The 25771-nt window shown below is 53.5% G+C and overlaps 2 protein-coding genes across 2 annotated transcripts; both read left to right on the top strand.

Annotated features, from left to right (window-relative positions):
- Positions 1 to 15475: 15475 nt before the first annotated feature.
- Positions 15476 to 17629, top strand: QC762_0069410 (uncharacterized protein; the record flags this gene model as incomplete). The annotated part of the gene is made up of 7 exons (XM_062883725.1): positions 15476 to 15596; positions 15719 to 15990; positions 16044 to 16398; positions 16455 to 16795; positions 16847 to 17157; positions 17209 to 17577; positions 17622 to 17629. Exons 2-7 carry the CDS (start codon positions 15824 to 15826, stop codon positions 17627 to 17629), a joined length of 1551 nt encoding a protein of 516 aa, XP_062743781.1. The 5' UTR covers positions 15476 to 15596; positions 15719 to 15823.
- A 5876-nt stretch (positions 17630 to 23505) lies between these two features.
- On the top strand, positions 23506 to 24515 carry QC762_602445 (uncharacterized protein; the record flags this gene model as incomplete). The annotated part of the gene is made up of 4 exons (XM_062891934.1): positions 23506 to 23837; positions 23893 to 24081; positions 24137 to 24310; positions 24368 to 24515. The coding sequence occupies 4 exons, from the start codon at positions 23506 to 23508 to the stop codon at positions 24513 to 24515; spliced, it is 843 nt and encodes a 280-aa protein (XP_062743780.1).
- Positions 24516 to 25771: the final 1256 nt, after the last annotated feature.

Genomic DNA, 25771 nt, shown 5'->3' with positions numbered 1-25771 from the left:
TAGGTTAACTGTCGAGAGGTAGTAAATACTGGGGACGATTCCCAAGTCAATGTTGGTGTGATGATGCTGCTGGGGCTGAGAGTAAGAACAGACTGTTTCAGCAATGGAGTACTTGTCCCACGAGCCTCGGTGTTCTGGACTTGGGGTAGCTAGTCTAGGCATGGTTCAAGGAAAGCCCTAAACTCAACATCAACGATCTCAACGTTTGGGAGAGGATACAGTTTTTGAACGCAGTCCTTGCATGTGAGGTATCCAGGTTGCCAATCCAGGGCTTTCTCACACAACTCTGTCTGGTTGTCTCGAACCATAGGCAGTCCTCCATTGCACCCTTGATAATCGTTTAGCAGCGAAAGCATATCTGCAGAGGGGAAACCAAAGCTATAGAAGTCAAGGGATGGCCAATTCTGACAGAAAAAGATAGCGGCGCGGTGTCTCTTTCAGCAGAAATAGCATTCTTGGTGACCACAAGTCTATAAGGATATGAGAAACATGAGCCCAGAAAAGAAACATGCATCCATCTATCATCTGAGATCAGTTTGACCTACGGGCGTAGCATTAATTGTCGAGGATTGACTGATGTGGAGACTATCACAAGTCCCTGAGGTCACATGGGCAGCCTTCTTTAACGTTCACACTGGTTGGAGAAATTGAAAGAAACAAGGCATCCAGTCTAAGCTGGTCCTCTAAGTCTACCCGATTCCCATTGATACTGCGCCCCCAATACTGGCTTTTGCGGTTACACATAGTGCTTTGAGGCAACCTTGCGCTACTCGACACGCCTGTCACGAAGCTGAGGCTGAAATAGGTCAAGGCCAATATTATTCCGTAGCTAAAGTAATCGAAAGATGAGGAAAAGGAAAAGTAAGTGTGTGTGGCCCTGCTTGCTCTGCAAGATATCCTTACCCTGCCTTGCCTGCCCCACGTGGCCTGTGCTTCCCTTTGCTCCCATTGGCCGCAGCCCTCATCCTCAGCCCTGACCCTGTATTCCTGTCCTAACCCTAACCCTGTAGCCGTATGCCGTTACAACCCCGGGTGGAGAAGCTCGCCCCGAGCTTCAAATCGCAAAAATGGGTAATTGGTTGCTTGGTAGTGCCGAAAGCTCCATGCGCGCGGGGGCGGAGCGGTCGCCAACCAGCTCAAATTTGGTGCCCGACATGGGAGTCGAACGACGGTGGGGCCGTTTCGTCCCCTTCCCATCCATATGTTCGCTGCATCACTCCTGTCGTCACCCGCATAACTTCTGTCGCATCGAACATATCTCTGCGTCGCTCACTTCTTCTTTCGTGTCGAGCGCCTCAAACCGGGCCCGGCATTCCCGCCAAGTTGTCGTCGGGATGCTCTGGCGCAAAGTCGTCTGAGGCCGCTGCTTCCAACCACTGCTGCAATCGTATAGGCGGTCCCGCCTGCTCTGGATTCTCGTCGTGGAACTTCTTCAGTGCCATTGGCGAGTCTCGGAACCCGTCGGCGTAGTACCATTCGGGGTCTGGGTCCCAACCTCTCCAGTCGACCTGATATTGTAGCCTTCCTTGGTGAATCCGACTTGCGATGATTCTGTCGACCTCCCATTGCTCTGAACCATCCGGCATCTCCTCCGCCGGTGGGTTCTCGGCTGCTTGTCCTGGGAGTGGATTGTCGGCGTACTTCCTCAACCGGTCAGCCGTAAACACCTTGGTACCCTTCCATGAGTCGGGGACCTCCAGCTGGTAGGCGTGGCCGACCATCTTCTCGATACGATAGTTCTGTTGAGTCATTGGGAACGAGAGCTTGTCGCTGGGGCGGCCCGTAAGCTCTGTCTGTTTCAGGATGATCACCCTGTCTCCGACCCCGAAGTCAGGCTCCCGTCTATGCCGGTTTGCTTGTATCGCTTGTCTCTCCTGTGCCTTGAGGATACACTCCCGAGCGTACTCCCAGTATCCCATGATCTTCTTGGCGCTCGCTTGTGCCTCCTGTCGCGTCAGCTTCTCCCGTCTCGTCATGTCCTTGAACGACTTGGTCCTGGCTTCCCAGTCGAATGGCGTGGGGAAGGGAAATCCGAATAAACACTCGTGGGGGGAGATTGTCGTGCTGTCTTGAGGCATCGCCGCCTGCGCCGCGTCCAAGGCCGGTATCGCCTCCGACCAGTTATCCTGGTAGTGGCTGACGAACATCCGCAGTCTCTGGTTGATGAGCTGGTTGTAGTTTTCGACCTGGCCAACCGTTTGGGAGTGACCGGCCGTGGCCAGCTCCCACTTGACTCCCAAGATCTTGGACATCTCGTTGGTGAAGTCCGAACGGAATTGCGGGCCTCGGTCGCTTAGCACGTCCGCTGGGAGCCCCAACAACCGGTATGGGCCCTCGTAGTACAGGCGTGCTGCCTCCTTCGCCGTTGTTTTTGTGGTGCATGGTATCGTCCAGGCTTGTTTCGAGAGTCGGCAGATAATCGTCATGGCGCTGTCGAATCCGTGCTTGTCCTTCGGGAGCTGGTTGAAGTCCACCACCAGGCTACTCCACGGTCTATCGGGAGGCGGGAGCGGGTGAAGGAGCCCCGGCGTCTTGTCTCTGGGCCGCTTGGCGGACTTGCAACGACAACAGCCCACATACCGGTCTATATCTCCATGCATCTTCGGCCACCAATATCTCGCTGTCACCAGCTTGCGAGTCTTGTGTCGGCCCGATGCGCCGTCAGCAGCGTGCCGTGGACATCTGCGATCACCCTGGTACGCAGCAGCGCCTCGTCAGGCACTATCAATCTTCCTCCACACAACACGTATCGGTCATCCTGCATGCTGAACTCTGAGGGGACCTCCTCGTTCCTTGCCTTCTCTCTGTACTCTTCCAGAGCCTCACTGCTCTTGTTTGCCTCCAGCAATTCATCCATCAACTGGAACCCGCTGCCCTCCGGCGGTTCCCGATCATCATACAACGCTGCCAACATCATCAGTGGGACTTCCACATCCTCCGTCTCTATCACCGATATCAATCCCAGCGCTTCATCATCCCTCTGGCTAGTCTGCCATTGACTAAGGTCGTCCGGTCTAACCGGCGCGAACATCTGCATCGTGCGATAGGCGTCTCTCTTGTCTTTCTGGGTCTTAGTGTCTTCCGACTTTCGCGACAAAGCGTCCGCAGCCGCATTGTCCCTCCCCGGGCGGAAAGTGATGTGGAAGTTATACCCCGAAAGCTCTTCCGCCCATGCCGCCTGTCTGATGTTTAGAACCCTCTTGGTGCTGAAGAACTTCAGGGCCTCGTGGTCCGTGATCGCCAAGAAGGGGTCTTTGTGTTGCAGTCCCCGCAGTTCTGCCGACCAGAACTGGATTGCTTTCACCACCGCCATCAGTTCTTTATCGTGGATATGATAATTGTGCTCCGATCCCCGCAGGGTCTGTGACCAATATCCCACCGGGTGCCAGTCCTGATCCTCTTCCTGGTACTGCGATAATACTCCAGCCATCACTCCCTGCGACGCGTCGGTCTCCAGCCTTGTCGGCTTATGGTGGGAGAAGTGCTTCAACACCGGCGTATTCAACATGCGATGTTTCAGCTCTTCAAACGCTGCCTCGCAGTCCGGATCCCAGTCCCACTCCTTATCCTTCCGGGTGAGCAGGGTAAGTGGCCGAGCGATTCTTCCATATTCTCTGACAAATCGCCGGTAGAAGTTACAGAATCCTAAGAAAGACTGTACTCCCTTGACGTTCGTTGGTCTCTCCCAGTTGCGCACCGCTTCGATCTTCTTCGGGTTAACCTTGATTCCTTCAGTGGTAATCACGAACCCTAAGAACTCCGTGCTCGTCGTGTGGAACTCGCACTTATCAATATCGGCCTGCAGCCCTGCTGATCGCAGCCGTTCCAGTACCTTTGCCACGTGCTGGCGGTGCTCTGTCTCGCTCTCCGAGTAAATCAGAATGTCATCGATATACGCGCTGCAGAAATCGTCCAGATAGTCCTGCAGGGTTCGGTTGATAAATCTTTGAAAGGTGGCCGGGCCGTTACAAAGGCCAAATGGTAACACCTTGTACTTGAACGCACCTTGCCTCGTCCGGAAGGCCGTCAGTGCCTCGCTCTCCGGGTCCATCCTCACACGGTTAAAGGCCTGTCGTATATCAACCTTCGAAAAGATCTTCGCCTTGGAAATCCGCGCCATCGTTTCGTCGATCAACGGGAGCGGGTAACAGTCCTTGATGGTCTTTGCGTTCAACTTGCGGTAGTCCACACAGAACCTCAAGGACCCGTTTGCTTTTCGCACAAACAGGATGGGGGATGCCCATGGCTCCCCGCTCGGTACGATCCAACCTTTCTGCAGCATCTTTATCACATATTCGCGGCTGGCTTCCAGTTCTTCGGCCGACATCTTGTACAATGGACTGTACCCAATGTTCTCCGGTCTCTCGTTGGGGAGTAGCTCGATTTTATGGTCGATATTATGTCGGTATGGGGGTAGCTCGTCGGACTCGGTCTTGCTGAACACGTCGAGATACTGGTGGTAGCACTTGGGCAGCTCCCTCAACACCTGCTGCCGCAACTCCTCTCCATCCTTCTCCATCCCGTTCGCAGCCTTGTCCTCCTCGATCCTCTTGTACTCAATCACAGCGTCCAACTCATCCATCGTCACGAACCCTGTCTCCCATTTCCCGTTCCGAGACATCTTATCGTAGATGACCTCTTCGATGGCCCCGATGTCAAAGGATTCGCACATTTCCGGCCGACCCGTGAAGGCGACAACCTTCTTCTTCCTTCCACCGGGTGGTGTCCATACCTCTCCGGCCAGAGCGCGCTCCATCTTCGCCTCTTCCCTCGATGAGCGATCGGCTTGTTGTCTTCCAATCTGCAATGGTTTGACCGTCTTGGCTGGCTGGTCCTTCAGTTTCCTCAACTCTGCTAGCCTTTCCTGATCAACACTCCGTTGCGTCGATGCCGGTCCTCCTGTTCCAGCCATGCCTCTACGGCATCCAGCAGCGTATCTTTCTCTTTCTTGTGCCTCTTCCTATCCTTGGAACGACGCTTCTTCTCTGGTGGCATGTTCTCCGGGAACAGCAACCTCCTGCGAACACAATCGATCATGATGTCGTGTCGTTCGAAGAACCTCTTTCCCAGGATGATGTCGTGCTGGGCGTCGATGACCAGCATGGGCTGTTGCAAGAATGTCCTTCCTTGCACCGACAACTCGTGCCGTAGTGCTACATCGATAATCTGTGATGGTACTCCGTCGAATCCTCCGACCGGCCGTGGCGCGAAGTCTTCGATTCTATTCAGCGCCATTTTCTTCTTGAGTTTCTTTGCGAATGTTACGCTAATAAACACATCTCCGTTTGCTCCCGTGTCGACCAGAGCGTCAGCAGTAGTTAAAGAAGTCTCATGGTTACCTATGGAAATTGGTATTACGAATGGTTTTCCTCCCAGCCTCTCCTCCAGCAAGTCCGGAGGCTTTACTCTACCCACTGCCATCATGGTCGACAAGTCCCCTGGAAGGGAGTCACATCTCTCCAGGGTGTCTAGTTTTCCTCCCCGGAGGAGGAGTCATCGCTTTCGTCCAACTTCGCCTTGTTGGAAGCTGGCTTCTTGGGTTTACCGGCCTTCGGGGCCCTTGGGGGAGTCGGGGCCTCGCCCTCTTCGTCGTCCTTGGCCCAAGTCTTCTGCAGATTGGCGATGCGCGCTTCACGGTCCTTGTCGCTACCCCTCGGCTTCTTCTCATTCGCCTTGGGGCACTGCCTGCTCCTGTGTCCCGTCTCGCCACAGATGAAGCACTCGCCGGCCTCGTAGCGCTTACGGACCTCCTCCCTGGACAACTTGTGCTCTGGCTTGGGGCCTTGGTTGGACTGCCCACCGGACGACTTGCTCTTACCGCTGTTGAAATTGTTGCGCTGACCGCCCCGACTACCGCGGGCGTTGCCTGAGTCTTCTTTCTTCTTCTCCATCGCGTCGACGGTTTCTTCGATCATGGCAATCTCGGCAGCCAGTCGCGTGAAGTCTTCGAAGGTGACCGCGGGGTTGACGTACTGAGCAGCCAAGGCTTTCTGGAATGAGCCCGGCAGACGGCGGCGGAACTCTTGCTTCCATTCTGACTTGGAGCGACCGATTTCTCCAGCCAGACGCACGAAGTCATTCTTGAAGGCGGCGAACTTGGAAGCCTTGTCGAGCTTGAGGTTGTTGAAGTCGGTGAGAGCCTTCTCCTTGCAGTTGTGGTCATTGTACTCGTGCCACAGGTGCTGCATCAACTTATCGGGATGGACGATCTGATCGGGGTGACCGTCGCGCAGGTAGGGAGCCAGGGCGTCAGCGGCCTTGCCGCCAATACGGCCCTCGATGTAGGCCAGCAGAGCGCGATCGCTGGCGAAGTGATCACGATTGACCACCACCTTGTTACACATGGCGCGACGCCAGACCTCGAACGAGGGGGAGTCCTTACCGTTGGTGAAGATAGGAGGGTCAGGCAGCTTCGTGCTCTTCCTACCCTTCTCGGCGGCGTCATCCTCGTTGATGCTGAAGCTGTCAAAACGCGTCTCTCTGGAGGTGAGAGAGGCGGGGCGATCTTCAGTCCTGGGAGGGGGAGAAGACCGCAAGAACTGACTGGACTCTGAACGCGGCTTGCGAGCCTGAGCAAGCTGTTTCTGCAGCTCTTCAATTTTCTGGTTCAACTTATAATTCTGGCCGGCTAAATACACAGAGGCCTCCCGGGCTTCCTGATTCTCGGCCACGACTTCCGTCAATTCCTTGCGAGCACTCTCAAGGCGCTCCTCCGTCAACTCCATGTTGTCCTCCACGTCTCTACACTGCATCTCTTTCTCCGTGAGAGCCTCCTTCAGGTCCTCGACCTCCCTCTCCTTGGACTCGAGGGCATCGTCACGGGCGGCCAAAGCGTCCCGCATGGTAGTGACCCGCTCGTCGGTGGACGTCGCTTTCTGTTGGTGGAGAGCGGGGACCCAATCGTGGACAATCTGGAGGTTGCGGTCGAGGGAAGTGAGGTGATGATGGAGGTCGCGCACTTGTCCCAACAACGCGGTGCAGATCAGCGCTCGAACCTTGAATTCCTGCCACATCTCGTGGGGGTGGTTGATGCAAAGATCCATCCATTCGTGCTCGTAGAGGACGCCCTTGAACTCGATCGGGTGTCTGCCGTCGGTCTCGCAAAGGGGTGCAAAGGGCACTGTCGGGCCGGCGGGGGTGGCGTACCAATCGGCAAGCGAGCGGACCCGCTCAACTTGGTCTTGGTCGAGTTCTTCGGGGGATGTGTGGTAGCGGAGGTCGTCCAATCTCTGGGACACCTTGTCGCAGAACACCTCGTAGGACACTTCGGTCGGGGGGATCCCGATCTCGTTGCCGGCGGCGTCGACCACGGTCGCGCCCAGGGTGGCCGACTCCTCGTGGGTCGGGCCGCTGAGGAAGACTTCCGACACGCGAGCGGTCTTCTTGCTGACCGCCGTCTTGGTCTTCTTGGTCTTGGGGAGATGCCAGTGCAAGGCATCCAGGGAGAACCGGACTGACTTCCGGGATTTCTCGCGGTCCTCATCGGAGGGACCCTTCGTGGGGTGAGCCATGGCTAGAATCGTCGATTCGTCCGGGCGATGCGCTCAATCGGTATGCTGCAGGTCGACCGGGATTGGGACCGCGCAAGTGGGAGAGAGAGAGAGAGAGAGATCTATTAGCGTCCAATCGGGTCGAACTGTGGCGCGTGGCCCCGAGGGGTCACGTGCCCGAGCCTACCTCGCCTGGCCCCCGTTTGGGGATGTGGACGGCCCAAGCTTCTAATACTACTGCTAATACTAGCTGACAGGGCGTTTCGCGTCACAAAAGAGAGTTATTTACAAAGGAGAGAGAGGCCTGCCTGCCTCAGGGCTCTGGTCCCCGAGGGCTTACGGCTCCTCTGTGGTTCCGCTGTTTCCTCAGGCCATTACAATCTGGGCCTGGTCACGTGTCCTATTCTTCTTCCTCCGCTGGGTCGTACACTCCCGAGCCTTCCACCCACTCGGCGTATTTCTTCCAGTCCTTTCCCAGGAGCTTATCCGGCCTCCTGAGCGCTTTTCGCATTTCGCTGTTCAGAGTGCCCCTGGCCCGCGCCGCTGGGCACTCCGCGAAGTGCCCGATTTCCGTGGGTCGGCCGCAGCGGCAGGTCCTATACGAGTCGTGTCCGAAGCGTAGGTGGTACTCCTCGTAGTCTCCGTGTCCCGTCCTCTCCGCCAGGAGGTGGTGTAGGGTCTTTCTTGCGAGCGTGAGTTCCGGGGGGTCGTTTCCCTGGTCCCGGATCATTAGCTGGGCGTATCGCGTCGGCCTGTTCGCCAGCCACCACGAGTTCCACGCCTCCCTCAGTGCCCTGGCCTTTGCCTTGACTGCGGTCAGGGCGGGGGATCTTGGGTCTGGGAGCGCGCCCCCGAGGCCGGCCTGAACGTCGGCCTCCTCGTTCCCCTGGATCCCCATATGTCCTGGGGCCCAGTGTACCGTGAGGGGGCAGGTGGTGGTCCTTCCACGCGTATCCTATAACCCTGAACGCCTCCTGGGAATTGTCCGAGGGGCGCCCTGTGATGCCGTATAGTACCGCCGAGTTGTCGATGAAGAGCCGTACCGCCGAGGGTCTTGCCCCCGCCCTGATGTATTCGCGCGCCCACACCACCGCGTGTGCCGCCCCAACCGCTTCGCCGTCAAAGGCCTCGGATTCCCCGAGCCTTCCGTGGTGCTCGTGTAGCTTCTGCCCATCCTGGTACGCCACGTAGCCCCAGCCCGTCCTCTTCGGTAGTCCTCGTGCGGGGGCTGCCTTCGATCCGTCACTGAACAGGTGGATCTCGTCCCTAGGGGCGAGGAGTGTCAGTTGTTCGTGGAGTCTCTTGCCCAGTTCCTTGTTTTCTGGTCTTGGCAGAGGTACCGGGTGCCGTAGGGTCCATTGCACCAGGTGCGGCCTGGGGCAGTCGGGGAGTAGGGTCGCGAGTGTTTCCAGTCTGGTTTGCTTCTCCGGGGAGACGCCCCCCGGGGCCCTCCTGGGTGGCTCCGGCATCGGCCGGGTCCGGAGGACCAGTGGGTGGCGGGGGTCGAGGCTCTTGAACCGTGCCGCCATCGAGATTCTGGCGTGGGCGAGCGCCACTTCGGCGGGGGGGGTCCCGCTCTCGCGGAAGATCGCCCCCAGGGGGGTCGTTCTCCAGACCGGGACAACCGCCCTGGCCGCACATTTAAGTGCCTTGTTGACCGCATTCGTTTGTCCTCCCTGCCTTACCCCGGTATACCACGTCGCCGCCCCATACGTCGCCGTGGGTACGACCACTGCCCGGACCGCCTCCGCCGTGGCTCTTGGTGGGGTGCCCTGGCCACCCTGTTCAGCCTTCGCAGGTGGTTCGCTATTTTCAGTGCCTTCGTCGCCCACCGACTGGCGTGGGCTTTGAAGTTGAGTTTGGGGTCCAGGAAGAAACCCAGCCATCGGACCTCCTGTTTCGGCGTCACCTCCGTATTGCCTATCCTTACTGCGGGGGGTTGCGCGGCTCTTCGTAAGGTGTAGTAGCTCGCACTTGGCTGGGTCGAACTCGACGCCATTCCTGGAGCCCCAGGCCTCCGCCTTTTCGGCCGTAGCCTCCAGTATTGCCGCGCACTCCTGGGCGTTCTTGCCTACAGCCAGCAGTCCGAGGTCGTCTGCGTACGCCGACGCCCCGGCCAGCTCTCTTAACCAGTGGCTGTAGGAAGAGTGCGAAGAGGACCGGGCTGGCAGGGGACCCTTGTGGGAGTCCGCATGCCACTCTTCTAGGGGAGGGTGCAGTCTCCTAATCTCATGGCTGAGCTCCGGTGTGACATGAAGGAGTGTACCCATTCGCAGACATTCAGTGGCCAGCCTTGTTGCCTTAGCCTCCCTGCTAGCCTATTCTTTCTGACCGCGTCGAAGGCGCCCTGTACGTCCATTGTCAGGAGCGCCGCCGCCTTACCCCTTCCCAGGCTCTCTCGACGTCGTGTACCAGGCACAGAACGAGGTCCTCGGCGGACCTCCTCGGGAGGGACCCTATGTGGGTGGGGCCGAGCACTTCTTGGTTGACTGCGGTGAAGCCTATCCTTCTGGCTATCAGTCTTTCAAGACCCTTCCCTATACACGATAGGAGGGCGATCGGGCGCCACGCTCTGACCGTGGTATAGTTGTCTTTGCCCGGTTTCCTGAGCATTACCGTTTCCGCTTCTTTAAACGGGGAGCGGGTGGTGCCCTAAGAGGAGGCACTGTCTGAAGAGGGCCGTGATGTTGTCGCCTATCTCCCGCCACACCTCGCGTAGTAGGTCTACCGTGACGTCGTCTGTGCCGGGAGCTGTGCTTGTGGTCCCGATTGTGCATCTCCTTGCCTCCTCCGGGGAGATCGTGTTGTCCCATTGTATAGTGTCGGTGGGTTGGGCGAGAACCCAAGGCTCTGTGGTGTCCCCGTCTTCTCCGAATCTTTCAACCACCTCTTTCCTAAGTAGTTCTAGCTTTTCCCCCGGTTCCGTAAAGGTCCTATTCCTGTGGACCAGCGGCGGGGGGGCGAAGGTGTCGGTTGCCTTGTGCCATGCCGCCACTGCGTAGATGTCCTTGTTCGAGGACGCTTGCTCGAGCTTCTGTTGCCAGTGCTCTCTTTTTGCCTTTTTGACCGTTGTCTCGAACGTCTTGCGTATTTGCTTCCGGTCTTCCTCCCCTTGTGTGGGGTCGTTGCGGCTCTGCTGTAGCGCCACGCGTGCTTCCTTGCACTCCTCGTTCCACCATTGTGTGGTGCCTCCTGCTTGTCTTCTCAGGCGTCCTGCTCCTTGATCGCGCCTACGAGGGCGTTCTGTAGGAGCGGGCCCAGTGGTCGAGGTCCTTGGTTGTGTGTGCTACCGTCGGTACTTGTGTCATGCCCCATCTAGTCAGGGAGCGGAAGAGCGCCCTATCCTCCTCTTTGGCTGGGACGTAGGGTCTACCTTTCTTGGTTGCCTGTGGGCTTGCTGGTGGTACCGTCCCCGCCAGGGTGTAGTGGTCCGATCCGGTGTAGGTGTCCCCGTCCACCCAGGCTTTTACCTCTGTGCTCGTTGAGAGGACCAGATCGATGGTGTTTCCGTGTATGTTGGTGGGTCCCTGCAGCGATGCCAGGGTGAGGCGGTCTTCCAGCCATCCAGCTATTCGTCTCCCCGCCGGGCACTCCTTTCCCGGTTGCCAGGTAGGGTGGTAGGCGTTGAAGTCGCCTCCTATGATCGCTGGTCTGCCGGGGTGCCAGCTTTCGACCAGGTCGAGCACCTCGTCGTCGCCAAGTCTGTCCTGTATAGGCTGACCCAGACTATCCCTTTGGGCTTCTACCGCGCAGGCGTCGCGGTGTCCCGCGTGTCCCAGGCTCTGTTGGGTCCCCTTGTGTGTCTTTTTGATGTATACCATCGCCCTGGGGGGTCCCGCATTCCAGTCTTCTGTTGGCGTGTAGTGCTGGTATCCTCTGTGGGTTTTGGTCATTCTTCTGCCGTCCTGGGTTCGTGCCCATGGTTCCTGTACCAATATGACGTCGGCAGTCCTTTCCCACGCCATATTGAGGAGGGCGTCGTGTGCCCCTGGTCTTCTGGCTACGTTGGCCTGTAAGAAGGAGAGAGCCCGGACTTTCGTCCGTTTTGGCCGCTCTCCTGGGCTCGCTGGGTCTCACAGGCATGGTTCTGTGGCCGGGGGTTGGTCGTTGCGGGTTGGGGGTCGGTGTTCCTTCCTTCCGCTGGGTGTGCCGCCGCGTACAGGGCCTCGCCTACCTTGCGTATGGCCTTGAGCTGCCTGTTGGTTGGTTTCTTGAGGACGCCCCTCCGTCCTTGGTCTGGCCGGGCACGCTCAAAGTCTGCCTTGTGTGGTCCGTGGCAGTTGGCGCATCTCGGTGGCCTGGCGCAGGGCCCTGGTGGGTGATCAGTTCCGCAGTTATTGCATCTGGCTTGTCTATCGCAGATGCGTGGGTCGTGGTAACCTTGGCATCTATAGCACTGGTTGGCTTTTGCACTTCTGGTGATCTTTCTGGCCGGCGGGCTGCCAAAGAGTCTGAAGTGGTCAGGGACGGGTTTGATGAAGGATACGACCCAGTCGGCGTGAGTGTCGTCGGGTAGGGCGTGTTTCGACTTCTTCGCCGAGACCGGTTTGGCCTTAGTGGCCCGGAGGATCTCGTCTTCCATGAGGTCGTTGGTGTCGATGCTGCCGTCAGGCCCGTTGACCGTCTTCGGTACCCTGGGGACTACGTAGGTATGCCAGGTGGCCGATTCGTCAAGCTTCGCGCCGTGTGTGGTTAGGGCTGGCGCTAGGGCGAGTAGTTGCGTCCGCGCCTTCTTGTCGGCTGGGACGATCGCGAAGCCAGTGTCGACTTGTTTGGCCGAGCGGATGAGGCTGAGTGGGGCCCTGAGCTGTCGGCAGAGTGCGACTCTGAAGCCCTCCGCTGATGCCTGTCTCCACGGGTGGCCGTCGGGGAGCCTTACGAAGAGGCGGTCGTCTTCTCGGTTGGCCTTGTTGTTGCGGCCCACTGTTTTCCAGCCCGCTGTTGGATCGGGGGCGTGGGCAGTCAGGCTGGCGACACTTGTCCGCGCGCTGCTGGCGGCTTGGCTGCTGCTGGCCCCGCTCGTCGCCACCTGGGCCCACGTGACGCTGGTTGCATTGCTGCCCGTCGGGGTCTTGGCGAGTTTGGGGGTCTTTGAGGGGCCCCGGGCCTCTGTCGTCGGGCTGGTGCTCCTGGTCGTGCTTGTCGAGGAGTTCTTAGAGTCGAAGCTGGTCGACCAGGCGCTCCTCGCTGAGCCGGGGGCTCCTGTAGTGCCGTCGATGTCCTTAAGTATCCTAAAGAGCCAAAGGACTTTCTCCTTGCAAAGGACGCCCATTCTGCCTGCGGGCCGGCCAGTTCGGCTGCCAGGGCGCCGTTTAGGCTCTGTGCCATGTTCCTGAGCACCTCTTGCCTTTGGAGGGCTTGTGTTCTGTCGTGGTCCATGTCCCTGAAGAGGGCCTCTACTTCTGGGTCTAGAGGGGTCTTCCGGCATGCCGGCTGTCCTCGAGGCCTCGTGCGCTGGGCCTATCTAGTCCGAGGGGACAGCTTCTGTCTGGGTTGTCGGGGGCCGTTGTCTTGCGTGGGCGCGACGGCAGTGGGTGAGGAGGTAGTGTCCCTGCGGTCCTTCCGGTCGGGGTGGGAGTGGTCGGTCTGGTCGTTGGGAGGGAGTCTCCCATCTCTTCGTCCCTTCTGAGGGCGGCTTCGTCGGCGAAGAGGCTGTCTTCCTGCGGTCCGCGTGTGAGGGGCATTGCTCATTTCGACACGGGTCGTCGTAGCAGGAGCCTGCGCAGGCCAGGCAGCCCTCGCAGTTCCACAGGCAGTTGGGGGTCTGGGCGCCTGGTGCCGTCATTTTCGCGTGGGTTTTAGCGACTAGTTCTTCCGCGAGTCGCCGCTGCTCGAGCGTGGCTTGTTCAGCCGGGACGTTGTTGTCGAAAAGCACTGCTTTCCAGGCTTCGGAGACGCCTAGGTAGATCTCGTGCTTCGAGTTGTTCGAGAGGCGGTAGCCTCCTGGGGCCGTCGAGGCCATCGTTGTCGTGGTAGGTGGGGATGCGGCTTGTGTAGGGGGGGGTGAGGTGATGAGGGTATTCAGACAAGAGGGCTTCCAAGGCCCTGGAAGGAGTAACCAGCTCCTGATTGGTCGATTCTTCCTAGAAAAATATTTTTCAGGGAAAGGTTGACCGCGCAAGTGGGTTGCCGCAGGTTTGTCGTAAACCGCGCAGGTCTAGCCGTTCTTGGCTGTCGCAGCGACCAGGGTGGCGCGCGCTTGTCTGTCGATCAATTCGTCGAAATTGTCGTATCCTTGGGATATTTCAACCTTCCCAGGCTATAGTGGTTTTGATCTTTCGATTGTCACGAAGCTGAGGCTGAAATAGGTCAAGGCCAATATTATTCCGTAGCTAAAGTAATCGAAAGATGAGGAAAAGGAAAAGTAAGTGTGTGTGGCCCTGCTTGCTCTGCAAGATATCCTTACCCTGCCTTGCCTGCCCCACGTGGCCTGTGCTTCCCTTTGCTCCCATTGGCCGCAGCCCTCATCCTCAGCCCTGACCCTGTATTCCTGTCCTAACCCTAACCCTGTAGCCGTATGCCGTTACAACGCCTCTCAAGATTCTGTTGAAGCTCAGCAAATTTCATCTGTGTCTAATTCTGTTTGTGGTCCTAGAAGAAGCGGTACTTCTCTGGAACAGTATGATGGCTGACAAATGCGGGCTGAAGTGCAAGGAGCTTAACGGCAAAGTAGGCACCTATGCAAAGATCATGCATCCTTCTCCTTGTTATTATCTTTTCCTCTTCCAAAAGTCTCAGGGTTTCTAGACCCAAAGCCCTGACTCAACTCCACGTACCCAAACACCACATCCATTTCACTGGCCCCATGTCCAAGATCCATCTCTACCCTAGACCCCGGTTTCCCATCTACCTCACGTATCGGCGTTCCATCCAGCTCATGGATGGCTAGCGAATCTCCACCCATCATTGTTTCCAGTTTCTTTTCCACGTCTAATCCTATACCGTCTTTCTGTTTTGCTTCAGCATGGTGTGACGATACCGATCGTCTACGCCTGTATTTGCACCACCACACAGCAACCAGACACTGGTTTATGATGACCGCAGCTGATGAGCCAATAATGACACTTATGAGTTGAGAGTTGGAGAGCGTCCCCAAACCGACCGCTTCGTTTTGGGTGTTAGCATGGGGACTGAGAGTCGTCGAATTTATGTCATAGCTTGGGTGTGTTGTTCGGACTTGACTGAATTCAGAGTTCATTTTGGGCAGGGAACAAGCTTTACTTTTTTTTGCGCTGGCGTTATCAAAGAAGAAAACCAGGAGGCGATTTTAAGGTCGGGGATGTGTAAAGAACCCCGCGAAACTGACAATACTAGGGGCATGCTTGAGTAGAAGGTTTGAGAAGAAGGTCAGAAACTCAGCGAAAGCTATTCCGATATATCAGGCTGTAGTTGCCAGCCTGCAGGATATATTACACACCAGGCGCCCCGCATCTACAAACACCAATGCCATCCCTCTCATCACTACGGAAACTTAATGATTTAATGGTAAAATCTCGGTGACTTGATCTGTTCCGCACTTGCCACACTCACGGCAGTTATCTCCGCGTGCTTGATCTTGGTGCAGCGTGTTGTCCTAGCTCCACGCCACATTCCTAACTGTTTAACCTTCGAAACTTCAAACCTACGTACCATCTAGCTCAGCTTTACAAGATATCTAACACAAAGCTTGCAAACTACAAACATCAGCGGCAGCAGGCACCTGGCGGAGAAAGGTCTCCATTCACCAGTACAATGTGGAGCTCTAACCCCTGACCGCCCCCTAAAGTGGAGCACAAACACTAAAAATTTGCAAAAACATACAACACCAGGGATTCCCCAGTGGTCACCCACCTGAGTACTAGTCTGGCGATACCAGTTTTATCTTTTGAGATATCTACCACCCAAATTTGTGACAGAACGAGGGCTGAAAATGGCCGCGACAGATCTTCATGTTAAGCAATCAACGGCTGTGCCCGTTTTAAATGGCGTAGCCATAACGTCCAAAACACCGTTATGCCAGCGCCATTACTTTAAATAGATAATCTCAATCTCAGTCTATAATACTTACGTGGATTCCCGCCATCATTTCGTTGTGGGTTAACATCAGCTAGCCACTCAACCCACCATCAACCATCATCCATCAACCATCAACCATCATCCATCATCCATCATCCATCATCCATCATCCATCATCCATCATCCATCATCCATCATCCATCATCCATCATCCATCATCCATCATCCATCATCCATCATCCATCATCCATCATCCATCATCCATCATCCATCATCCATCATCCATCATCCACCAGCATCACGTCAAGCATATCCTCGTCCACACCTTCTAACTAACCATGCCTCGAGTCCTCCAAATTTCACTCGACTCGGATGATGAGGACGCCGGGCTCGTAAGCGCTGCTCAACTTATCCAGCGGTTTGAGTCAAATCCGATCCTCGAGTTTGTACCCGTCAGTAAACGAGCCCAGGAAGCCGCCAAAAGAGATTGGCAAAAATTTGAGTGGTCAGTACCTTAAATAGTTCAAGAAGATAGGCAGGCCACTGACAGCTTCGTAGGTGGTATCGTAACATTCCCGACCAGGATTACAGCATGACGACTGCTTGGATGGACTTTTGTGAGAACAAGGACAAACCCAAAAGCCTGATTCGGGCATTTCTCTATGAGCACGTTCTACGGTCACGACAAAAGCGCCCGGCCATTGGTCAATCTGAAACACAGGTAGTTCAAACTATATCCGCGGCAAAGTCAGCTCTTACTTTCTGGAGGAATATCGTCTACATGGCCGACACAACTATTCTGAACGAAGCACGACACAACGACCGGGATAACAGACACAAATGGAAGTTGAGATGGGCGGACGTGGGGGCCGGGGGCAATCCCGGATCTGGACCTGTCGCCGATGTATCCAGGGTTAGTCTTTTCATTTTCTCATTTTCGACCGAGTAAGGTACTCACCATTTACGTAGTGGATTCGAGTTGAATTAAGCGACGAGCTCCATTTATCCAGGGAGCAAACATACGAGAAGAAAGTTCTGACATCTGACGATATCATTCTCCTTTTGGACACGCTCTGGACACGACCATCAGATCTCCGATGTACCGCAAGGCAACGGGTTGCATTTCACTCGGTCCTTCTCCTTGCAGGATTTGGGTTCCGCCCTGGCTCTATTGTCTCCTTTAAATATCAGCACGTTCGTATTCGATGCTTGCGAGTGGATGATAATCCGAAAAATCTTGCGATTTGCGCAACGATTAAGATTGTTCACAACAAGAGGCGCCAGTATACCGCAAACTCACACAATGCAGTGTAAGTTGTCAGGAAATAGCACCTTGAGACTCCTTTTCTAATCTTTCATAGCGTACAATTCTCCATCACTCTTGTCCCATGCCAGACGATCTGTCTTCTTAGCTTGATTATCGCACAAGCTATTCACGACAATGCTTTCGAGGCTGATTTTGGTTCTCTGGAGGAGCTACTGACGCGACCAAATTTAGACCAGACGGACTGCCTTGATCTTAGATGGAAAGAAGATAAAATGGAGCAAGAGATTTTCCCTGTGCCCTACCATAAGTATTGGGACATATGGAATGAGTTGTGGCGTGTGGCAGGAAACCGCGACACGATCAGGCCTTACTCCCTGCGCGTTGGTGCAGGGTCTGTCCTCGATGGTACGATTCAAACCTGACGATCTTTCAAAGCCCTCACTAACCTTGACACAGGCCCTCTGACTCCGGCCTTGCGCGGTCATCTTATGTCAAATACGACAGCTGTGTTTGAATCAAGCTACCAGCCCGAGCACATACGCCAGGAGCTTATGCCAATCATATTTGGCGCTGATGCCGCAGGAGAACACCACTCACTCTTTCGCAGTCTTCAGCGCGCCACACTTCTCAGAGACGTCAATGCACCCCTATATCCTACCGAAGAGGATAAGGAAAGTCTACGACAACGTGTGGATATTACCAAGCTTACTTGGGAGTATAAACAGGCGAAAGCAAGATCCTCCTCTCCTGATATCAATCGAGCTTATGCTGCGCTGGCGACTAGACGGAAACAGATACTGGCCTTAATAGTGGAAAAGCGGAGAGGTGAATATTTAGAAGAGGTGGATCGACGCCGGGCGCTAGGCCAGTCAATTGAAGATATCCCGATACCCCGAGGCACCCCTCCTGCCCCCCATCCTCACGACCAAGGAGGTTATATGGGCAGGTTTTTGGCTGAAAGAGATCTTGGGAAGCCAAGGAGAACCGAGATATACTGTCGAATGCTCGTCTCATACTTGGGACACCGCGTCACAGAGCTTAAGGCAGTGATACATTCTCTCACCGAAGGACAGACGATGGTTGAGGAACCTGATACTAAGGCATGGACATGCCTCTTTTGCCAACGCACCTTCGCCCAACGTAATGGTTTAACACGGCACAACCAAGATCAACACTTCAAGAAGGGGACGTTCGACAAACCCATACCATGCCCCCTTTGTCCCGAAGTTATTATTGAAGGTCCTGAGGCATGGAGTAGCCACACAGCCAAGTGCCACGGTATAAATTACACGCCGTGGCTGCCTGGTAAAAGGTCTGACAAAAAGGCACGTCCAACTACAACACCAACCACCAGATCAGCCCGATGCCTGTTTTGCGAACAAATGCACCACCCCGGAAATAGCCACTCAAGACATGTCAATAGGTCCCATAGCAAGATGTTCAAAAAGCCATTTGAATGCCCGGAATGCAAGAGGAAAGGTTCGGTAGCGGCGGAAATAAAAACACGCGAGGAGTGGTTGGACCATACATGGAACTGTCATCAGCAGGACGGACAAACGGGAGCAGCTGTGTGTGGCGGGATAGAAAAAAAGCGGAAAAGGAAGGATGACGGTGTCCAGGACATTGACACGAAAAAGCGGAAAGAGAGTATGTAGGTAGCTTTCCCAGTTGGTAGCAACACTTTGACTCAAGCGAAGTAGACATTAAGGGTCTTCAAGCATGAAGTTTTTTCTTCTTCACCTAAGGTAGCTTGTCAGTTTCTTGGTAGCAAAAACTTTCATGTTTATTTACTCCTACAATCTCCCTTTTAGTTATCTTCAGCCCACCACCGTAAGTAACAACATCGCCTTCCAACAAAATTTCAGTAATCTAATTCAGCCTTACATTTCCCCAATATGACTGTCCATGAACTGATGCACGTGTATATCGTATGCTTCCCACCCACTCCAAATATCTTCCAAACTAAAAAGCTGGCCATTATCACTCATGCTGCCATCAGCCAGCCCCGCACAACCATGGTCCAACTGGGTGGAATTTTCATCGAGAGTAGTCCAGTCATAGCCAAGTCCTGCCGCATCTTCGGTCCCCCCGGCCAGGCCCGGGGCGGCCCACACAGCGGCAAGAAAGTCCCATTCTGCCATCTGAAATTGATATTGGCCTTTCAGGAAAGAATTTTGCTCCGTGATCAGAGACTGTTCAAAAAGGGAGCCCCACTCCGCCATCAAAACTTGATCAATCAAATTGAAGGCCTGTGACTGAGTCGTTTGGGGTTGTATGGCTTGGGTTGTCGCAAGATCAGTGTTGCCTTCCGGGCCGGGTTCGTTCGTCTGTTCATTTGGTGATGATATGGTGGCTTCTATGTTGCCCGTTAGGTGCTGGGAGCCAACCGAGCATTTGTGAGCACGCGTGGTATGTCGCTTGCAGGCGCCGCCATGTTTTTTGGGAGCACGGGTTGTTCGACGCTTTTTGGGCATAGCACGGGATGCCTTGGGCCGTCGCAGAGTCGCACTTCTGGTCATCTTTTTGAGCTGATGGGGCCGAGGATGGTACGATGATGCTGAATTTGCAAAATTTGAGAGCTCGAAGTGCTGGATTATAAGGGTCATCTGAAGCGGCCACAGGAATATGAAGCACAATCGCTCAGCAACCGTGCCGTCGTTAACCTGTTAGTGGAGCAGAAATGCCACCAACGACAACCGCGCCGCCAGCGGCATCCATCAACTCTTGTCCTCGGACGACAGTGCCATGGCACGGCCGACCGCGCCGCTCTAATTCGGGATCTACCGAGCCACTCTAACCTGAGAGCGTTGGTGAAGAGGAGTCAAACTAAAACCGGCAGCATCAGAAATAACCATCCCGCGCTAATGAGAGCAGATGACCTTTCCAGTTCCGCTTAAGCAGGCAGCGGCAATATCGTGAGAAATTTCCGAGTTTCTTTCCTTCAAGTTCAGCACTCTTTCCTTCCTGATCAATCTGATGATGGGGTTTCTAGAGCGATATATGTTAGACAAACGTGGGTATTTCCCAAGGGACATGTCGTAAGTGACCCTGAAATCATGCTTCGACCGCAGTAACTCCATCGGGAAGAAGACCGGGAAGGACTGAGTTTCCCATTCGCAGGCAGGACATACTTGCGTTCCTGGTCGTAATAATTTATCTATACGCGTGAATCTGGAGGGAAATACATCGTGGTGATGCAGTGGGCAGTGATAGTGGAACGTATTTGGATTCATGTTGGCGCAAGATTCCCTTATATTTCCTCTCATAAGTACCCATGCCTCCTGAGCTGGGGAAGTGGGGACTGATTGCCCAGAGCGTGCGAAAGAAACTCGGACATTTCCAATGGCAATACAATCTTCCTAAGCTGGGAAACATACGGCTGAGAGAATCGTTCCCACATATCGGGCTGCCGACCAAAACTATGGAGCGTGGCTGGCGGCAGTTCGATATCTTCGGGATATCTGACTATATATGGTGGTATACCAGTAATAACAAACAGGTCCTGATTGAAGTTGACTGGCAATGCATGCTCGTTCGCGCTCTTGATTCTCTGTTGCCATGCCATTGTGTAACCCTCACTATGATCGACGAGAAGTCTCCAGCGTGTTCTGTGGGCTTTGAACCTATCAGGGTTTTGTTCCAAAAAGACAGTGTAGACTTCCTTGCACGTCATTTCGATACCTATCGGTCGAGAAATCTCGGCAAGCTGCCCATGTCGGTATCGAAGTGTGATCGTTCTGGAAACCGCAAGAGCTAACTTCCATATCATCAAGCGCAGTTCAGCCGGTAGCCACAGGAAGAGTTCGAACCTCGCATAACTTCTGCCTCCCTTCAAGTCGTTTTGACGACGCCCTGGCTGACGAGCTGTTACCGAACAGGAAAAATATTTCAAAGCTGCATGTTTTTGATTGAGATATGAATTCATAGTGATGTTCTGTTGTATAACATTATGACGTTCATCGAAGCCGGGTTGCGCTCGTCTTTGTTTCGGTAGTTTAAAAGAACTTTGAGGCGGTACCATATCGAAAACGGCCTGCGGTGTTGATCTGAACGATTGCTGGCAGCAAAAGTGTACGTTAGGTAGGTACTTAGGTAGCTAAGGTCTACGGTTGAAAGTGTTGGTAGGGCGGGATCAGTATTTTTTAAGAGAGCCAGGTTTATCTAGTTCTCCATCATTATCAAGACACTTTTCCCGCTATTGTCTCTATTTTCAAGTATGTTTCAAGATAATAGGCGGCCTGTTAGATGTTGTGATGGTGCGGATGTGCCTGATACAGGAAAGCCATGTGGCCACGCTGCCTAATACATGAGAGGGGATGCTTCACTGAACCATTTTAAATGATTGCTGGCTCAGGTGGCTAATACCGTTATCCGGAAAAGCGACACTTGCATCTCCTTAACCCCTGCAACTCCCTCGATCTCTGCTCCGCCCGCCCCTCCGCCCTCCCTCCGCCCTCCCTACGTCCATCCACCCGCCCTCCCTCCGCCCTCCCGCCCTCCATCCGCCCGTCCTCCCTCCGCCCTCCCTCCGCCACTCTCCCTCCGCCAGACATATGCTTCAATCTCTTCTATATCCTTTAAAAAGAAATAGTCTTCGTGTTGAACGTGCCTTTTTCCTATACCACTTCCACAAATAACGTGATTTACCTCCTCAGAAGCTCTCACCGTTGCTTGACTCAAGGTACCTGACCACATCTCCTCTTGATAGACCACCACGCTTACATTCGCAGACTGAACATGTCAGCTTCAGTCATATCAGCCGAGGAACACTCGACGAAAAGCTCGAATATCAATCAAAAAGAGAGGATAACTATTGAAACGATGAGAGTGGGTGAAATATCTTGGGTTAGACAAGTTCTCACGGGTATCGCTGGATGTTGTTGCGCTATTGCTACCTGCTGTCGAGGGGGGCCTTGCTTTGGAGACGCCATGATATCATAACAACTTTGATTTAGGTATGGACCTTACCCGTCATGTAGGTGCATGTGACAGCACGTGCCACCAATGAATGTGGAAGCTGTCTCGGGTTGGCTAGGGTTGAATAGATAGTCGGATCTCCCACTCAATACCGATCTGGAACTTGTACGCCTGCTGGCTTTGAGACATGAGTTTGTGATTCTGCGTTGGCATGTACTGGGATCCCGGTGTGAAAAGTAGGCACCGCGTTACTCGCACTATGCCCCACTCACATTGCTTGACAGGATGTCGGTCCTACTGGCTAGAAGCTGAATTGAATAGACACACACCCATGTAGGAAGCCCGGAACAATCCCAAAGCAGCCAGGTGCATAGCCGCTTCATGGTCCCCCATCACATTGATATAGTCCCTCTTCCCCTGAATCTTGAAGCCTCGCTCCTACACCTCTTCATATTCTAGCTTGAAACTATGGCAATCTTTTGGTTTACAGCACTACGGGCGTTGTGTGTTATAGCCTTTGTCTATTCCTCCCTCATACATCACTTCCCCAGACAGGCAACCAGAAAGTTTCTGAAGACACAACTGCCATTCATTCTCCAACTGGTTTTGGTTTTGGTTCGCAGCCTCAATATACATCAGACCCATACACTTCCCATCGAGCGTACGTTTTCCGCCGGATACATACTTGGCTACACACTTCATTTCGCAGCGATATTTCGACGGCCAAAGTGCAGTACTTGCGCTGCCTGCTGGACCTTGGTCGCTCTTGACGGTACAACCAATCTTTCCGAGAACAGCAGAGCTTGTTTAGGTATAGGCTCAGTCCTATTGCCGTTGCTCATCGATAGTCTTTATTCACGCCACACTGTCGCTTTTTCGACTGGCCTAAACGAAAATGGCGAGCAGCAAGAGACACGCGAAGCTTTCCACTCAGTGAAAAGGGAACTACGGTTCATTTGGGGACACATTTACTTGAATGGATCAATAACAGAGATGTTGTTTCTGTTTTTGAGAATGGTCCTTCTCTTTTCTCACAAGTTCTTTAGTCACTTGCTCATACAGGAGCGGGCTGGCATGGTCGACATAGCTCATGGGATTGCAAATGAGTCCCAGGACATTACAAATTTATTATCACAGGCAAAGAAGTATCTTTACTATTTCTCGGCTTCCCGGTTCTTGACCCCAGCACTAAGCGTATTTGAGGATGTCTTCACAATGCGTCGCCAGCACCTAGTTCAAGTCCTTGCTCACAGAAAGCTATTACGCCTCGATCACTCATATCACGATCAACACTCCACGGCAGAGATATCCCGGATATTTATGGGCGCCAGTAGGCTATACAGAACCGTAGATACGGCTTTGTTCAATTTCCCCAGGCATCTAATATCAGTAACATTCAGTGGCATCAGTCTCATCGCAATCGACCCTAGCATCGCACTTATTTGCCTCACACAGGTGCTATGTTCTTGGCTGGTGGATCAAAGCTTGCAAACACGGCAGGATCGAATACAGCAGGAGCTAGAGGCCGCTCAAGCTGCCCTATCACTCCTTCAGGAAGACTTCATAAGTGGTTGGACTGCCATACTTTTCCACACCAAAGAGACCCGAGAGTCGGCCGCCTACGAAGCAGCTCTTTTTCGACTAAGGAAGGCTCAGATAAGATTAAGATTGGTTCAAAAGTGTGAGCAATGCTTTCTTCTGCTTCTTTATCTGATAGAGCATGTGCTGGTGGTGAGAGTGTTGGGGAACGGTATACGCAATGGCCGCTTGACTGCAGGACACTGGGACAAGGGTCTATCTTACACCAATGTCTTTCACGCTGATGTTTCAACGGTTATGACATTGTTCGGAAACTTGAGGGAGGCTTTGAAGAAAGCAGCCAGCTTAAGGCGCATGTTAGAACGAGAATGCGCAGTTCGGGACGGTTCTGAAGCCTTTGAACCTAGCGGCGGCCACATTGAGTTTGTTGATGTTAGCTTCGCCTACCCCGAGAAGGTGGTCCTAGAAAACTGCAATTTGTCTTTCCAATCTGGAAAAATAACTGCAGTTGTGGGTCCATCCGGGGTTGGGAAGTCGACCATACTCAAGCTGATATTGAGAGCCTACGATCCGCAGATCGGCCTCGTCAAGATTGATGGGCAAGACATCAGGATATTCCGTCTTCAATCGTAAGTGACTTACCAACCCGCTCATGTACTGAGACTAAGATTAGGGTGTGTCTAGCCTGCGGTCCCGGATGGCAGTTATGGAGCAAGAGCCGCGTCTCTTTAACAGAACTATTCTGGAAAATGTGAAATATGGAAGGCAAGGCGCTACAGACGAAGAGGTCCGCGAGGCTTGCAAGAAGGCCAACATCCACGATTGTATCATGAGTCGCGAGAAAGGGTACCATGAAGTACTTAGCTGTGCAGGGTAAGTTTGAATTCCATTTGTGGCGTGAGACAACCAATATTAATCGAGTGCACAGTAGTGGATGGTCGGGCGGGGAGAGACAAAGGTTTGGGCTAGCTCGCTTGTTTGTCCAAAACCCCGATATTATTATTGTGGACGAGGGGACCAGTGCAATCGATACCGAGACTGAGACGCAAGTCAACATGAACTTGAGAGAGTGGTTTCAAGGAAAGACAACAATTCTCATTGCGTACGTGCCTATCTTTTTAAGGAGGTCACTTGGGTACTAATCACTCATTGCTTCTAGGCACCGATTATCCTCGGTCATGCACGCCCACAACATATTATTTCTATCAGACAATGGTCAAGTCTGCGAAGAGGGAACACATCAAGATCTTATTGCTAGGAAAGGTGGCTATTACTCACTTTTTCAGCATTATCATGGCAATGGATAAGATGGAGTATTTTATACCTAATTCTATGGGGTGGGTTCTTATTAAAATTCAATCTTCTTAAGAAATATTACATCCTTTAAAGAACCAATACCTTCAAGCCCAATCTTTAAATTCATTATGACCCTTCCCAAAACATTTCACAGTCTATTTATCCAAAAAGGATACATCTTGCAATGTTGTTTTCGAGATCTCCCTTAGTGTCGCTGTGACGGTTGCCGTGGAAAGTGCATTTGCTAGTGCAGTTCTTGAGCAAAGCTGGATGCTACTGGTTCGATGATTGAATAGCTCGATTTTAACCACTGGTGTTCTACGAGTGCCGCTCGTTGTGATAATCGCAAAACTCAACACCGTCACATCTTTCGGCTTCAAATTAACAAGTCCCGTTTTCGTAATGGCGTTGTTGTAGGGTGCCAGCTGTGTTCGTATTTCGGGAAATTGGTTGGCCTTAAGGAGATGTCCTTGCGGGACACCGTTTGGCATCATTCCAACGACATAGAGATACTGCGTACCGAGAAGTCTATCGAGACCAATAACTTCACCCTTGCATGTATAATATTGGTGTCCATTCTGAATATCAAATGTTAAATAGGTGGGCGGCTGTCCTGCAGGCTTTCCCGATTGTATCTTGGCGAGTCTTCTGTCTAGCGCAAGCTCTATCTTCAAAGACGAAGATGGATAGGTGAAGTTATCTTTCGAATTTGATTTTGGTAGCAAACTGTTAGAGTTAAAGAGGGGAATTTCTGTAGGTTGTCGAAAAGCTAAACGATTGGGCGCGTTCACATGCTGGAGAAACCGCCAGTCTTGGAATTGTTGAAATAATTCCCGCTCGTCCGCATAAGGACTAATTCCTCTCGCATGGTGGTATCGACTGTCTGGGGGTGAATAATGCGTTCCCGAACTAAGTTGCGTGAATGGCTGGCTTTGGTATTGTGGCGGTGTGGAAATACTAGCCGATCGAGCACCTTGTGGTGGCCAAGCCTCGTTCTCTGTGCCCGAATTCCGTTGCGTGAATAACTGGCTTTGGTATTGTTGCGGCAATACCGGCCTCCCATCCAAAGTACACGTGCTGGTCGATCGTCGGGTATGCGGTGGCCAAGTTTCGTCAACCTCTTGCTTCGTGGTTGAGAAATGCGGGTGTATGTGGCTCACATTTGGAGTCACGGACGGTAGTGATTGTCCGGGAAACAGCTGCCTCTCTTCATCAATCATCTTTTTACATTGATGACATGTATGTGAATATTCTTCTGATGTTGATG

This window comes from Podospora pseudocomata, chromosome 4, assembly GCF_035222375.1.
Source record: "Podospora pseudocomata strain CBS 415.72m chromosome 4, whole genome shotgun sequence".
NCBI lineage: Eukaryota > Fungi > Ascomycota > Sordariomycetes > Sordariales > Podosporaceae > Podospora > Podospora pseudocomata.
The sequence above is the reverse complement of the archived record's forward strand: the minus strand, read 5'-3'. Positions and strand labels throughout refer to the sequence as shown.